This window comes from Mus pahari, chromosome 5 (assembly GCF_900095145.1).
Source record: "Mus pahari chromosome 5, PAHARI_EIJ_v1.1, whole genome shotgun sequence".
NCBI classification, from domain to species: Eukaryota; Metazoa; Chordata; class Mammalia; order Rodentia; family Muridae; genus Mus; species Mus pahari.
Window position 1 is genome coordinate 133802965 of NC_034594.1, and position 17709 is coordinate 133820673.

The window sequence follows — 17709 nt, forward strand, 5'->3', positions numbered from 1 at the left end:
GGGGGGGGGGGAACCTGATTTAGTTAAGAGACAGAAGAATTGTAAATAACAGCATATAAAATTATTTCTCTCCAATTAATACATTGTATATCTACATGCATAAGGAAACAATGGGAAATAAGGTGTTTTATAGATTTAGAGTGATAATGAGAATTGGAGAGATGAGTAATAGGATAAGAGGGAGATTATTTTACTGTAAACATTTTTAAAACATTTGACTGGATTGTTACTTGGAAAATGTTTGTAAGAGTATTGATTGATGGCCTACTTGCCTAGCATACACAGGTCCTAGGTTCTATCTCCAGTCCCACACAGAGAAAACCCTGTTGGTTGTTGGGTGGGACTTGTTGCTGTCAGAATAGTTACTTCAAAACCATCCTGAATTACATACGCTGGTGGAGGAGGGGAGATTAAAAGAGTATTAATTTCCTCTCTTTAAACTAGAACTTAGGCCTGATAGTTTGATTTAACACAAAATAGCTATGAGGCTTATAATTTTCAGAGAATACAGACTGGGGTGCTGTATCTCCAACTTTATCTGTTATATAGCTTTTGAATGAAGTTACAAGTCAAGCTCCCAGTCTCTTTAATCTATGTGTCTGTAATGGTAAGGATAAGATGGTAAGAGATTTAAGATTTGAGCTAGACTATCTTGCTTAATCTCTATCTTAATTGTGTGTGTGTGTCTCTGTGTCTGTCAGTCTGTCTGTCTTTAAGAGAATGGGGATCTAATTCCAACCTCCTACAGACTTTAAAGGTCACACCTTTAGACAAGTTAATTCATCCTTCTGGAAAATACGTCCTCCTTTAAAATAGCAGATGGAATTGATTATTTTATCATTTGTAACATTAAAATGATAAGGCTGTAGAGTCATGATTGACTTCAACAGTTTAATTGAAATTAAAAACAGATTATTCTAATTTTTTTCCTTTTTCTGTTTTCCAGGTTATATTTCACACTATGTGCTGACTGTATCTACAGAAGATATTTAAAAAAAAAGATAAACTTTTTTCCAAGATTTTGATTCCAGTGGAATCTTTGCTTTAGATTTTGTGTGTGTGTGTGCGTGTTAGTGAATTGTAACTCCAGAAGCAATGCCGGTACAAGCTCCACAATGGACGGATTTCCTTTCCTGCCCAATTTGCACTCAGACTTTCGACGAAACAATTCGAAAGCCCATCAGTTTGGGCTGTGGCCATACTGTCTGCAAAATGTGCCTGAATAAACTCCACCGTAAGGCTTGCCCATTTGACCAGACCACTATCAATACGGACATTGAGCTCCTTCCTGTGAACTCAGCATTACTGCAACTAGTGGGTGCTCAGGTAACTTACTATTGCTTATTGTCTGTCATTGACTGTTTTTAGTTATATGTGTCTTTGTGTGGGCATGCTTATTTTAATGTAGATATAGATGGTTGCATATAGCAATATTTATAAACATGTATATACTTGAATTATTAGATTTGCATATTTCCTTGCCTCATTAGCCAAGATAATCTTAAGGACACCATAGTCCCAGTAGCAGTGTACATGCCTTTTGTTTAAATATTGGTTTCTAATACAATATTTAATAAAAAGAACCATAACTCTTGGGAGGGATGGTCAATTCAAGGGCTAGGACAGCAAGTCCTTAAAATGAGCATGGAGTGTCTTGTGCAAGTATTCTAACAAAGTGGGACTATGTCAAAAGTATACCAGAGCTGGTTGAAAGAGCTCCCAGTGGCCAGAGCTGGAAGGGTTTGAGCAAAATAAATGGATATGTTATTGAATTATAACAGTAGGAAAAGAAGTCAAAAGCTCTATGTAGATAAAATGGAAATGGAGAACACAAAGATACAGCTATAGTTTTTAAGTTTTCATAGTTCTATTTTATTTCTTGAGCCTCTGATTTTATTTCATTTAGGAAATTTAAAGTCGTTGTCCTAGAGCCCATTATGTTTATGCCAGTCTTTGAACCCAGGTTTCTTCTAAGTTTGAGTCAGTTTGCATAGTCTATAGAGAAAGAAAAGCAAAGAGAACTGTTTTATCTGAGGGGAGTCATTACTTACTGACTTTTTTCCTTTCTTGGCTTTTAAAAGGTTTTATTTTCACTGGATGTTGTGGTGTGTGCCTTTATTAACAGTGCTGGGTAGAAGACAGGCAGACATATTTCTTGAGTTCAGGCCAGCAGTGTTACAATAGTGAGACCTTGTCTCAAAAAGAAAGAAGGGGGGGTTGGAGAGATGGCTCAGTGGTTAAGAGCACTGACTGCTCTTCTGAAGGTCCTGAGTTCAAATCCCAGCAACCACATGGTGGCTCGCAACCATCTGGAATGAGATCTGACGCCCTCTTCTGGTGCATCTGAAGACAGCTACAGTGTACTTGGATATAATAATAAATAAATATTTAAAAGGGGGGGGCATTTTTTTTTTTTTATGTAACTGTGTATACCCCATGTGTCCAGGTACCTTTGGAAGCCAGAAGAGGGTATTGGCTCCCCTGAAATCAGAGTTATAGGCAGCTGAGAGCTACCTGATATGGGTGCAGGAGAATTGAGCTTATGTCTTCCAGACATAAGCTCAATGGCTGAGCCATCTCCTTAACCCTTTAAGAAGTTATTAAATACATCTTAATGTATTTGGGAAGTGGATGCCCATGTAACCACCATTTTGATATAACTACAACAACTGTTATCTAAAGCAGAGATAAGGGCTGCTTAGCATGTTCACAAGTACAGTGATGTTTGAAAAAAAGGAGGAGGAAGTAGGAAATAAAACATGGTAAGAGATGACGAAGAAGAAAGATGAACAAGAGGAGGAAGAAGAAAAGAAGGAGGAGAAGGAAGAAGAGGAGAAAGAAGAGAAGAGGGGGAGGAAGGAGAAGAAGAACAACAGTTTTTTCCCAACTGCATGTGCACAACTCAAGCATGATGAAGACTCAAAGAACAGCCATAACCAATAGAATTCTGAAATTAAATTTTAAATCATGTATTTTAAATTTAAAAAAGGAAAAAAAAACTAATCATACAAAAAGGAAGAATAAATTAGAGACTCTAAAGGCTTTCTGTAAGTGTAAAATTACCCCCCTCCCAGTGTGATTTTCAATTAACTACTGCTGTATTAAACTCTGGAATTGTGGTTTTTACCTGTGTGATGCTATGGTGAATGATTCTTGTGGGTTTTTTGTTTTGTTTTGAGTGTGTTTTCTTTTTGATTACACCTCTCTTCTTACTATTATATTTTTGTTTGTTTATTGATTGATTGTTGGGGGGCCACATAGAGGACAGAGACAAAGAATCGCTTTCTCCTTCCACCATGTGGGCCCTGGAAATTGTGCTCAGGTCAGACTTGATGGGTGGCAAGCACTTTCAACCTTTGGTCCATCTCAGTGGCCCATCTCAGATTATATCTTTGAACTTTATCACTGAAAGTGATATCACCTGAAAAAAATATTTAATCTCTGGCTTCATCACTTGTTCATTTAAGTACCATATGTGTTCATTTCTATGATTGAAGAGTGGTTTTGATGGATAACCTATACCAAATACACATATTTATGTTAGAGAAATTCAGCAAATGCTTTCTCAGTCAGGTGAACTGGATTAATGTGACCAAAAATAAGTCATATTGATAGTGAATCTTTAGCATGCTATGATGAAAAGGGCATTTTTTTTTTCTCTCTTGACTTATTGTCAAAAATATCTAACTCCGCTGGGCAGTGGTGGCACACGCATTTAATCCCAGCACTTGGGATGCAGAGGCAGGTGGATTTCTGAGTTCGAGGCCAGCCTGGTCTACAAAGTGAGTTCCGGGACAGTCAGGGCTACACAGAGAAACCCTGTCTCGAAAACCAACCAAACAAACAAACAAAATATCTAACTCCAGTCTCCTTGTGAGAAAAATGAGATCCGTCAAAAGCCAGTATGCAACATGCATCCCCAGTAGTCCTTAAAACCTCCAATCATCAAAATACAGAAAGAACCTTATAAAGAGTGATACACAAATCAAATATTCTGAATGAGCTTCTGGAACACGGGAAGGCTGTTAGGCAAAAGTAAGGCATTCTGAGTAAAGTCAGAATTTTTTAACTGTAATGAGCTAAATTATTATAGCCATATTGACATATTAATATCAAAGAGAACATTATAATGAGAATGAGGTGTGAGGTAATAGGAATTCTCTGAACTATCTTTGTCATTTCTGTACATTTAAAATGCTTCTAGGAAACTGTTTACTTGTTTGTTTTGTTTTTAACCAGGAAAAAAAATGATTAATCCTACTGCTAATCAGGAAAATAGAAATTTAGATAACAGCAGGGTTTGCTTTTGTTTCTGTTTCTGTTGTTTTGTTTTATTTTGTCTGAATGGTGGTCCCGTGTGGTCATGCAGGACTCTTGCATGTGCTAGGGAAAGTGCTATCTGTCAGGCTCTGGAGAATATAAAATGGAGAATGCGCACAACCCTGTAGCTATAGTGGCTGCACTTACAGCTCGTCAAACCAGATGATTTTAACATATACATACAGGCGGGACCTGCAGAGGAATATCACTACAGTCTCTAAAAGCAACAAGTTAAAAATAGCCTAAACATCAGAAATGATTCACTGTGTTGTCTATACCACAAAGTTATTAGACATTTACAGATATCATCACAAATATATTTCCAAAACAAAGATTTTTTTTTTCTTAAAACAGCATCTTATGTATCCCAAGCCGGTCTCGAACTCGCTGTGTAACTGAGAATGACCTTGAACTCCTGATCCTCTTGGTTATGGGCTTGTGCCACCATGCCTGGTTTATGTGGTGCTAAGGATTAAATCTGTATCTTTGTGCATATGAAGAAAATACTCTTATAACTGAGCCATCCCAGCCCTCAGATCAGTTTTAATAGCCAATGACAGTTTGGGAGGCTGAGTCTGTATGTTTGAGGCCAGCATGGTCTACATAGTTCCAAAACAACCAGAATTACATAGTGAAACTTGTCTCAAAAACAAAACAAACAACTAAAAATTCCAGTGACAAAGTCTAGCATACCAGTAATTTCTGTAAATTAATACACATGATTAAATATTCAAGGATATATTAATGTGTACAGAAAATAGGAAGAATCAAGGGGAACTCACAATATCACCTCCAGAAGGCATTTAGCAAGAAACACATAGACAAAATGACATCCTTTCTACCAAAGTTACTGAATCTTTTATACCAAACTATCTTAAGTTCATACTGATAATGTTTTTCATTAGAACACCCTCCCGCAGGGTATTGTGGTTGAGGAGAACATTTCCTAGGCTTCAACCTTTTATAAATACATCTTTCCAGGTGTAAATGTTGTAATTCAAACTACTCAATCTTGAGTTTACCTTTATATTTGAATAATACATTTGGCTCTGAAAACACAGGTTTTCCTTAGAAAATACTGATTTGGATGACAATTTGAGGGTCTATTGGCTGTTCTATTTCTATGTTCAAGCTCCCTCTAGTGGCACAAAAGAATCCCTACCCCTTAAATTATTACATTCCTTTCTCCTACTTGGTACGACACACCACACACACACACACACACACACACACACACACACACACACACACACGCTTCTTGAAAAGCAAAGGCTTGCAAGCAATCCATTAAGTTTTATAGATTAAGGACTGGAGAGTGCTTGCTGCTGAACTGATTTCCCAGCTCCCACACCGGGCAGCTCTTTTCACAGTCACCAGTAATTCCAGCTACAAAGGGCCCAGTGCCCTCATCTGGCATGCATACCCACATGCAGTCACATACACGAAAGGAAAAACAAAATTTAAGTCTTTATAAAAATTAACTTGTTCATTTCAGTGTGTAATGCTTGTTTGTTCTTTAGCTTTAAAGGTTTAAATTACATACAGCTTAATCCAAGATACTTAGCTTTGGTATTGTCTACAATATCAAGTGTTTTTAACTTTGCTTTTGCCAACTGCATGTCTCAGTTTGAGTATCTGCATTCTATTTCATCGGTGATTCTAACCTACTCATCCTGTATGCCATCTGTAAGATTAGGTTGGGTTGTCAAAGGATTAAGTGCATCTACCCTTAGCCTATTTTAAAATATTTCTCTTTTCCTTTTTGGGGGAATGGGGTAGGGTATTGTTTTGAGACAGGGTTTTTCTGCATAGTCTTGGCTGTCCTGGAACTCACTCTGTAGACCAGGCTGGCCTACAACCTTTGCCTCCCAACTGCTGGGGTTAAAGTCCTGTGGTACCACTCCCCAGTTCAAACATTTCTTATATACATACACACTTTTATTATTAGTTAAACAGGTCTGGAGAGATGGCTTGGTGGTTAAGAGAACTTGCTACTTCTGCAGACGACCCAGAGGTAGTTCTGAGCACTCATATAAGTCACTTAAAACCTTCTACAACTGTATTTCCTAGAGATCCAATACCAGCATCTGGCTTCTTTGGACACTAGGCATGCTCATAGTGCACTTTCCACGCATGGAGGCAAAACACTCATACAGATAAAATAAATCATTCTGTGTTGAAGAGATGGCTCTTTTAATTTTTAAGCGTATATGTAAATGCCTTAATTCTTGAAGAGGTGTGTAGTAATGCCCCCCGCCAGCCTCCTGCACACAATTTACATGCTTGTTATTAGCTGTTAATTTTTTTAAAGATGTATTTTATTTATATGAGTACACCCTAGCTGTCTTCAGACACACCCGAAGAGGGCATCAGATCCCATTACAGATGGTTGTGAGCCACCATGTGGTTGCTGGGAATTGAACTCAGGACCTCTGGAAGAGCAGTCAGTGCTCTTAACTACTGAGCCATCGTTCCAGCCCCCAGTTGTTAAATTTTTATTCTTTAACGGTCTTTCAGAAGATGGGGTTGGGGATGGGGTATATATTGAGTGGACGAGAACAGAATAAGTTCTTTGCATTGACTCTGAACCAGATAGAAAGTAGCAAATTAAATGTACAAGATATTGAAAATATTACTATTAGTAACACAAAATGTAAAGGTTCTGGACTAGATCTGGACAGTCTAAAGGGGCTCTGTTTAAGTACTAGGAAATACTTTATGGGACCTAAAGTTGAAAATGCTGAGCCTTTGGTTCTTTAGAATCATAGTTGAGTGAGCAGGCAGGTATGACTAATGTGTGGCTCCTACCCTCAACTAGACTTGTCCTCTGACCCAAACAGGAAAGCCCAGAAATGGTGCAGGAAGCCTTGGCCACCAAGGGCAGAAGCACATCAAAACTCCACAGACAGAACAGAGAAAACCTTTCCATGAAACATGACTCTCTTTTCTAATTCCACTCGTGACTAGCCTAAAATTTGGTTTCTTGTTTATATACCTCTGTCTGTTGCCACAATTCCATAACAACTTTTTTCTTAACTATTGTTTATTCCTGTCAGCCTTGGTGGCACACACGCTTTTAGTCCTAGCACTGTGAATTTATGACAGAACAACTTTAGTCTTCTAGGAAGTACAAATATAAACCAGAGTGAGGTGGCAGGAGGGAGCAAATGGCAGAAAGAGGGGTGTTGAGGGAAGGAAAGCAGATTGATTTGTGTGCGTTTGAGATAGGGTCTATGTAGTCTTGGGTGCACTGGGACTTGCTATATAGACTAGGTTGGCCTTGAAATCAGATGCCTGTCTACCTCTGCCTCCTGAGTGTGCTGAGACTAAAACTATATGCCACCACATTGACTGAGAGAGAATCTAAGAGAAAACATTTTAAATATTTTCACCACAAAGTATCTGAAATGATAATTTTCTTAATTAGCCTAGTTTAATTATTGCAAATTATAAGCTTATATCATCAGGGATTCACATTGTACTTAAGAAACATTTATGGCCAACACTAACAACATTTCAGTGTGCTCGCTTCGGCAACACATATACTAAAACATTTCATTAATTTTGAAAAAAAATCTACATTGAGGCACTACTTTCTACCCAATGCCATGGTTCTATAAGAAAGAGAAAACAGGGCATGGTGGCATACACCTGTAATCCAACCACGTGAAAGGCTGAGGCTCAAGGATCCTTGTGAGTTCCCCAGTTGTTTAGACCCTACCTCAAAATCAAAAAGTGGGTGATATGTGGTAAGTATTTTAAATGGTATGTAAGCAGGTTACCTGTTGGAGCCCACATAAGTACCATGAGTTATATTCAAATAATGAAATAATAATTTGCAATAAAAATAAATGAAATATTGAGGACTAAGAAAGTATCTCAACTGGTCAAGCATTTTCCTTACAAGCATGGAATCTTTAATCCCCAGAATCCGGATAGAAGTGGGTATGGAAGCCAGAGATCTGACCCATAATTAAAAGCATTAACGGATCTCCCTGAGAACCCAAGTTTGAGTCCCAGCACATGGCAGCTCCCAACCTTCTGTAACTTACACGTTGGTACACAGACATATGCAGGCAAACACCAATTCATATTAAATAAATATTACAAAAAGATGTGTGTTGGCACTCTTACAATGTCAAGGCCGAAGATCTCTGGGATCTCTAAGACCCTAGGTTAGGCAAGCCAGCCTAGCCTACTTGGCAAGTTCTAGGCCAGTGAAAAACCCTGTCTCTAGGTAGATGAGAAACAACCACGGAAATTTTCCTCTAGTTTCTGTACATACCCACCAAAAAGAAGGAAGGAAGTATGGGTACATACCACACTTTTAATCCCTATACTTCAAATGTGAACTGCCAGCGTAGTCTCCATCGTAAGTTCCAAGTCAAGCCAGGGCTGCATAGTTGAGAGAGACCCTGTCTTGGGGCAATGAAGGGATAGGGTCCTTTTTTTGGGGGGGGGGGAGGCAGTTTGAGGAAAAATTTCAATTTAGTTGCTATAGTTATTCATCTACAGTATTAGTTGTTTACTAGTACTGTAGATCATTGAATTATATATATAATCCAGTTAATTATATAGTATTTGAATTCTTTTAATAAGGCTTTTATGGAAATAATAATGGATGATATATGCAAGTAAAAGTTTGAAAGCTTTTAGCAAATTTAGTAGTTTTAATGTTGTAAGCACCCATACTATCAGTGGATAAATTGTACTCAGGAAAACGTTTAATATAAATAATTGGAGCATTCAAAAATTTTTTTTTGTTCTCCAGATCCCTGAGCAACAGCCCATTACTTTGTGTAGTGGGGTTGAAGATACAAAGCATTATGAGGAAGCCAAGAAATGTGTAGAAGAATTAGCATTGTACCTGAAACCACTCAGCAGTGCAAGAGGTAAATGTAGTTATAGAACCCATGCTAAACAAGCAGCTGTTTGTTAATTTATTTGTTATTTGAGACAGGATTTCACTATGTAGCCCTGGTTGGCCCAGAACTCTATGTAGACCAGGCTGGCCTCATTCCCTGCCTCTTCTTTCAAGTTCTAGAATTAAAGATGTGCCCCATTCATACTTGGCCAAATATCTGTTACAGATACTTCTATTACCAAAATAATTGAGCTACAAATGAATACAAATGTATGAAACCTTTTTCTCTGTCTCATCTCTTTCCCACTCCCTCTTCTCTTCCATTTCTACTTTTTCCCCCTACTTAGTTTTCAGTGCTAGACAAGTGTTGTACTACTATACAGAAGTAGATTTAAGATTTATATAGTACTACTATCTATGCAGCTAGTCCTAGTGAATGCTAATAAAATTTATTCATTATAAGCTGTACTGGCTAGTTTTGTGTCAACTTGACACAGGCTGGAGTTATCACATCACAGAGAAAGGAGCTTCAGCTGGGGAAATGCCTCCATGAGATCCAGCTATGGGGCATTTTCTCAATTAGTGATCAAGTGGGGAGGTCCCCTTGTGGGTGGTGCCATCTCTGGGCTGGCAGTCTTGGTTCTATAAAAGAGCAGGCTGAGCAAGCCAGGGAAAGACAGCCAGCCAATAAGTAACATCCCTCCATGGCCTCTGCATCAGCTCCTGCTTCCTGACCTGCTTGAGTTCCAGTCCTGACTTTCTTTGGTGATAACAGCAATGTGGAAATGTAAGCTGAATAAACCCTTTCCTCCCCAACTGCTTCTTGGTCATAATGTTTGTGCAGGAATAGAAACCCTGACTAAGACATAAGCCAAACCTACTTCATGCTAGATTATATTATAAACCACATCATATAAAGTAGTACTAAATCCAGAGTTTGTGTGGTGTTGGAAATAAATGCATACAACGTGATTTAGAAGGGCTTTCCTTTTTTTTTTTTTTTTTTTTTTGACAGCTTTGGTTTGGTTTGTTTTTTTTTCCTTTGAAGATGGGGTCTCATTTAGCCCAGGTTGGCTTTAAACTTGCTTTGTGGCCAAGGATAGCTTTGAACTTCTGATCATAGACGTTTGGGAAGTGCTGCGAATTAAGCCCAGGGGTTATGCATTCTAGCAGCTGTATCCCCTGCTCTTATTTGATAAACTCTGATTCTTTGTCTAGTTTTAGGTTGTATTTGTAGTAAACGGTAATAAAATGGAAGTTGTTGTTACCGTCCAGAAAGAGCCTGCTATTAACTATTAGTAAGATAAACCAGTAATAAAATGCCAGAACTATTAGAACAACAGTATTTGGGTCGTGGATTAATTGCTGTCTTCTGTCAGTTTTTCCTCTATGATTAAAATGAGTAATAATGTTCTGAAAGCCATAATGAGTAATATCTATCTATATACATTTGCTTTATTTTTTAAATGTTATATAGTTTTATTTACTTAATTGTTTGTTTATTTTGATGTTTTGAGATAAGGTTTCTCTGTGTTGCTCTGGCTGCCCTGGAACTCACTCTGTAGACCAGGCTGGCCTCAAACTCAGAGATGTATCTACCCTTGCCTCTCAAGTGCTAGGTGTAGATATCCAAACTATTGGTTTATTATTTACTTTAAATAGGCTAATGAGACCGAGAACTAGCCCACAAAGAAGCCACTCCAGAGGAAGTGCTCCTGGATGGTAAAATTGCACTGTAAACCTAGAAATAGCTTCCTTGTTCTCTCCTCCAGGTGTGGGTCTGAATAGCACTACTCAGAGTGTTCTGAGTCGCCCAATGCAGAGAAAACTTGTGACTCTGGTTCATTGCCAGCTAGTGGAAGAAGAAGGCAGGATCCGTGCTATGAGGGCTGCTCGATCTTTAGGTGAACGCACAGTTACAGAGCTCATTCTCCAGCACCAGAATCCTCAGCAACTCTCTTCTAATCTCTGGGCAGCAGTCAGAGCTAGGGGCTGCCAGTTCCTTGGACCAGGTATGTAATTCAAGTTTGTTTGTTGCTTTGGCTGCTTACTTACTCTTACTAGGTATTCTGAAAGTATAGAGTAAAAATCCTTAGAAATGTACAAACCCTCATCTTTTGTTAAATTCTGTTTCAAGCATTGTTCTACTTGACAATCCTGGCTTCATACTTTTTCAGAGAATTCATAGACTTTTCTCTTGGTAACAAAAGTTTATTCGTTTTATTAGTCATTAAAAATGTTTTTCTCTATATTAATCACTTAGCAACTTAATATAATATGACAGAATTGCCCACAAATATGGCTTTAAAATGTAGTTATAAATATGTTATATTGTTTGGGGTTTTGTTGTTATTGTTGGTTTGGTTTTGGTTGGTTTGTCTGTCTGTCTGTTTTTGAAACAGGGCTTTGTTGTGTAGCCCTGGCTATCCTGGAATTCAGTCTGTACATCAGGCTGGCTTCTAGTTCAGAGTGCTGGGATTAAAGATGTGCACCACCGTGTCTGGTTCATTGTATTGCTTGTTAATGGCATAGTATTATGTTGCTCTTCAGGTTTAGTTCATCTTTGTTCACCATACATTTTGATTGTACCATTTTTCCTAGCAATGCAGGAGGAAGCTCTGAAGCTGGTCTTGCTGGCCTTGGAAGATGGTTCTGCATTGTCGCGTAAAGTGTTAGTTCTCTTTGTAGTGCAAAGACTGGAGCCACGTTTTCCTCAGGCCTCTAAAACCAGCATTGGGCATGTTGTTCAGCTCCTCTACAGAGCCTCTTGCTTCAAGGTATGAACCTAAACTCTAGTTCAACTTAAAACATGTCTAGTTAAGTTTGCCATGTCTCCAAACTTAAGCATTAAATTTGGACCTTAAAAAAATTGCCTGTACTTTTCAGGAAATACCAGTATTTTTTTCTTTCTTAAAGAAGGCAGAGTGTAAATGCTCTAGTTATATCCTGGGTTTGGTTTGTTCAGTTTTGGTTTTGACCTGTCTAGTTAAGTTTGCCATGTCTCCAAACTTAAGCATTAAATTTGGACCTTAAAAAAATTGCCTGTACTTTTCAGGAAATACCAGTATTTTTTTCTTTCTTAAAGAAGGCAGAGTGTAAATGCTCTAGTTATATCCTGGGTTTGGTTTGTTCAGTTTTGGTTTTGACCTGTCTGTTTGCACTGGTAGGGACTGAACCCAGAGCCTTGCACATGTTAGACAAGTACTATATTGCTGAAATACAGTCTCACCCTTTAAATTTATATGAAGAGATTACTCATCTTGTTATTCCCTCTGTCTTAGGATTTCTACTTAGTTAGGGTTTCTATTACTGTGATAAAACACCATGACCAAAAGCAGTTTGGGGAAGAATTTATTTTGCATGCCCGTTCATGCGCCACAGTCTATCATTGGCAGAATTCAAGACAGAAACTGAAGCACTCCATAGAAGGGTGCTGCTCACTCAGCCTGCTGTCCTAGCACCGTGACCACCAGTCCAGGGAGACACTGCCCACAGTGGACTGGGCCCTCCCACATCAGTTATTGATCAAGAGAATGTATCACAGGCTTGCTTATGCACCAGTCTAGTGGAAGCATTTTCACACAAAACTAGCCAAGATACCCACCAAAACTGTAAGCAAAATTAACCCAGAATCACTGAAGCAGTAATAAGATTTTTAAAGTTTGTTCCTTATTCAATTGTACAGTCCTAGATTTCAATTCACCATCTGGCTTCAATGTAAACCATAATGCTGGACATACTCTTATATGCCAGCTTGAATTAATCTGCACTGCCTTAGACATTGATACCCATCAGGTGTCCCTTACTGTTTATCTGCTCTATTTTCCTGTCTTCTTAAAATAAAATTTTCTTTCTTTTCATAAATCCTATAACCAATACTTCCATTCCTTTAATCACTATAATTCTTCAACTAATACTGTACTGAAAGGGAGTTTCAGTTTTTTGTATCGACTAAAAACCAAAATTACTCTCTCCAGTTCTGAGTTTTTCTAAATATAGTATTTCATATTTATTGTAATGGTTAGAAAGAATAAAGTAGTTCCTCACTGAATATAATTTAGAATATTCAGAATATCTGTGTGCGTTCCATGTTATATGTTCTCTACTAACAGAAACAGATGCAAATTATAAGAAGCTTTCCTAGGTAGAGTCCTTTCCTAGTGTGTGATACCCTGAGTGAGTTCCTAATATCACAGTCAACCAATAAAGCATAAGCAAGTTTTGAAATGGAACTTTGCTGTTACTGCTGTTTGTAGTTTGGCTGGCCTAGATAACAGAGTTATTTGGCTGCCTCAGTTATAGTTGTATGCCACAGTGTCTAGGTATAAAAATGTATTATTAAATTTTACTTTATAATAAATTATTATTTTATAAAATTTGGTTTATTTTGTATAATGTGGGGGTCAGTGGTAGATGGGTATGCCTGTGTCACTGTGTGCATTTGAAGGTAAGAGGACAGCCTGTGGGTGTTGGTTCTCTCCTTTCATCATATGGATCCCAGGAATTGAACTTGAGTCAATCAGGTTTGGCAGTAAGTAACTTTACCCACTGACCCATATTGATGGCCCTAGAAAAAAAAATTAAATTCTGATGTTAAGTCATTCACTAGTCATTCTGTTTAGTTATTACTTTATGTATATATGTGAGTATATGCCATGTGTGTGTCATAGTCTCTGAAGCTAAAGTTACAGGTGTTTATAAGCCACCTGACAAGAATGCTGGGAACCTAACTTGGGTTCTCTAAAAGACTAGCAGCTGCTCTTAAGCTCTGAGCCATCTCTCAAGCCTCTAATCAAGTGTGTGTGTGTGTGTGTGTATGTGTGTGTGTGTGTACGTGTGTACGTGTGTACACACCCATGCCATGGCACACATAGCAGATACAACACAATTTTGTAGACTTGGTTTTCTCCTCCTACTTTGATGTGGGTTTTGGGAATTGAATTTGGATTGTGAGGCTTATGCAGCACGTGCCTTCATCTGCTGAGCCATCTGCTTCCTGAGAGTTCGCCTCTGTGCATGCCTGCTGTATACGGTACACATCAAACCAATACACACAAAATAAATTGGATTTTTTTAAATCATAATTTTTTTTGTTTATATGTGTTTATATAAAGTATGAGGCTTTTGTCAGTTACTAGATTTTTGTGTGTATGTGTCATTTTAGGTCACCAAACGTGATGAAGACTCTTCTTTGATGCAACTGAAAGAAGAATTTAGGACTTATGAAGCTCTGAGGCGAGAACATGACTCCCAGATAGTGCAAATTGCTATGGAAGCTGGCTTAAGGATTGCACCAGACCAGTGGTCCTCTTTGCTTTATGGGGATCAGTCTCACAAATCTCATATGCAGTCTATTATTGACAAGGTAGTGTCTTTATTGTCCCTTATTTCATAACTGATTTTGGAATCTTGATAATTATTATTTTGTAGTTATTTTATTTAACAAATGAATATTATCGTAAATAGTATATGTCAGGGTTCTGTAAATGAGATTCAGTGTGTCCAGATGATATGTCATAGCTAGTCCTATCAGAATGACAATAGTGTTACAGTGCTTCAACCAGCACTCTGTCATGGTCCTTGTCATCACCTTTCTTCCTTTATTGCCCAAGGAATCTTGAGGGCTTTGTGTTTCCTGGAACTGGAGTTACAGATACTTGCAAGCTACCATGTGGGTTCTGGGAATCAAACCATATCTAGGAGAGCAGCCAGTGCTCTGAACCACTGAGCCATCTCTCCAGTTCCTAACCCTGCTTCCAAATGCCTTTTAATTTTATATAGGAGCTTTTAGTGCATGATCCTCCAGATGTGTACCTTGAGGCTTTATGATTCCCACTCAGAATAATTTTACATAGGCTAAATATTACCTCTCATGATGAATTTGATTAAATTTTCAGTAACTATGTTTTTATTTTATCAACTGTCTGTTTTGATATAAAGACTACTATAATAAATATCCCAAAACAAGACAGTTTTTGAAAAACTGGTAGATTGAGAATTGAGAAATTAGGTTTTTTTGTTTTCTGCTTTTTACTGTTTATAACTCTTCCTTGAATACCTTCATACTAGTCATGGTTCTCTAGAATAACAGAACTTGTGTGTGTATGTATGTGTGTGTGTGTATATAAAGGGGATTTACTAGAACGAGCTTTTTATTGTGTGAGTGTATGTCTCATTACATTTTTTTATTGTTGTTTTATTTTTTTTAATTGGTTATTTTATTTATTTACATTTCAAATGTTGTCCCTTTCCTGGTCTCCCTTCTGAAATTCTTATTAAGTTTTAGAGAAATACTCAACCTTCAAGAATCCCAAACTAAATCAGAATATTTTAAAAATATTCTTTGACAAGTTCATCTTGATCATATCTACTCCAGCTGCCCTTTCTCATTTTTCCTACTCAGAATGATACATTCTTCCTACCTTCATAATCTCTTTGTTTTTCACAATAATCCTCCAAGTCCAGTTAGTGACATCCGCATGCACATGAGCTTGGGGCCATCCACTGGAACATGGTACCAGGGATACGAGCATCCCTAAAGATACTTAACACTTTCTTCTCTGGCTATCATCAACTGCCAATAACTTCTCAGCTATGGGTGGAGCCTCATAGTCTGTCTCTCATAAGCTGGAATGATGGCTGGCTTGATCTTGTGCAGGTAACCATAGCTGCTATGAGTTCAGGAGGACAACTGTGTCATGTCTAGAAGACAGTTCACAGCACTTCTTCCCATTCTCCAGCTTTTACATTCTTTTTTTTTTTTTTAAGATTTATTTATTTATTATATGTAGGTACACTGTAACTGTCTTTAGACACTCCAGAAGAGGGTATCAAATCTCATTATGGATGTGGTTGTTAGCCACCATGTGCTTGCTGGGATTTGAACTCAGGACCTTTGGAAGAGCAGTCAGTGCTCTTAACCGCTGAGCCATCTCTCCAGCCCCAGTTTTTACATTCTTTACACCCCTTTTTTGTATTCTTTGGTGATGGTAGTGGTGATGTGATAAGATGTCCTATTTAGGTCTGAATATCAACAGTCATATATTGTCAGAACTTTGACCAGTTATGAATCTCTAAACTAACTGCTATCCATGAGGAAGGAAATATCTCCAAGCAGGGTTGAGAAAAGCATTGATCTATAAGCATTAACAAAAATATTGAGGCAGTTTGATGACATGTCCATCTAACACAACAAGTAGTTCACCCATAGGGCCTGTGACCTACTTGGTCATTGGCTTTTAACAGGTTAAAAATGCCAGATATGAATACCAGATGTAGAACAGCCCATATTCCAGTTTTAAAAGCTTCTTGGTTACCCCAGTGACTTTCCTGCCACATTACCTTGATGAGCACCTTTTGCCTGGGCAGGTTAGCTAATGGGTGAGACCACTATTGACTTACCTCCCCCCAGCACCCTGCATAGAGCCATATAGCACCATGAAAGCTAGTCAAGAGTGGGGAAGATTCCGCATCTTTTCCAGTTTGATCTCTCTGCAATCAAATCATAACAGGATTTTTTTCAACTGTACTAGACATTTGAAATTATTTAGACTTTAATATATGAAATTTAGTTTGTACAATTTATATATTTAGTGTTCTGATAATTGATCTTAAGAACTTGAATTCATTCAGTATGACTATTCAGTGGCATTATTCTTACTATTATCTGACATTATCTCTAGATTATACTTCTAAATTTCAGGTATTTGGAAAGACTACCAAGAACCTAACTAATATATAGTGATATGGGGAGAAAGACCTCCTATTGGAAGAGTATCAGACAGAACATAGTATTGTACACAATGTACCAAACTGTATAGAAAGAAAGATCTTTAGATAGCAGGTGTTTCAGTCTGGCCACAGCATAGGTTAGGTAGATAGATACAAAGTAAATTTAATAAACTGCAAAAATGAAGGTGTAAATAAACTGTGGTTTAAAAGGGTTATCTGAACTTTTGGAAAATTAATGTTTACTTTTCTTTTAAGTTGCAGACCCCTGCCTCATTTGCACAGAGTGTTCAGGAGCTAACAATTGCTCTCCAGCGGACTGGAGACCCAGCGAATTTGAACCGACTAAGACCCCATTTGGAGCTACTAGCAAACATTGACCCTAGTCCAGGTAAAGCTGAGTGGACTGTTTATGTGCCCCTCAGTACTGTTTGGTTCTTCAGTTATCTTTTGTTATGTTCCTCTAAAATTTCCCAAAGTAGCTTTTTCAGCTTTTCTTTGGCTGCATTTCCATTATCCCGTCTTCTTATAATACCTTGTTCTATTCATTATTCTCTTAGCCTTTACTTGGGCATTTCTTTCTCATCCCTTCTTGACCTGATAATACACCTGATAACCTGATAACCTGTTATCCTCCCAGAGTTCTCTCCTACTATGGAACTGAATCTACATACTGCTTACTATAGTTTCCTAGTCACTCCTTCCAGATAGGACTTCTGAGTCTTCAAACTACTAATACTGTATGCCTCTTCTTTGATACATAAAAACTTCTGCTTTGTTTTTTTTTTTTTTTTTTT

The 17709-nt window shown here is 37.9% G+C and overlaps 1 protein-coding gene across 1 annotated transcript in view; it reads left to right on the plus strand.

Annotated features, from left to right (window-relative positions):
- The window catches only part of Rc3h1 (ring finger and CCCH-type domains 1), a 61152-nt gene that overhangs the window by 23321 nt on the left and 20122 nt on the right, over window positions 1-17709 (plus strand). The window contains exons 2-7 of the mRNA XM_021198107.2: window positions 947-1326; window positions 9092-9212; window positions 10957-11196; window positions 11786-11961; window positions 14349-14549; window positions 17171-17303. Of these exons, the coding sequence (XP_021053766.1) occupies window positions 1096-1326; window positions 9092-9212; window positions 10957-11196; window positions 11786-11961; window positions 14349-14549; window positions 17171-17303 (1102 nt within the window). The 5' untranslated portion in view covers window positions 947-1095. The remainder of the gene's footprint in view (window positions 1-946; window positions 1327-9091; window positions 9213-10956; window positions 11197-11785; window positions 11962-14348; window positions 14550-17170; window positions 17304-17709) is intronic.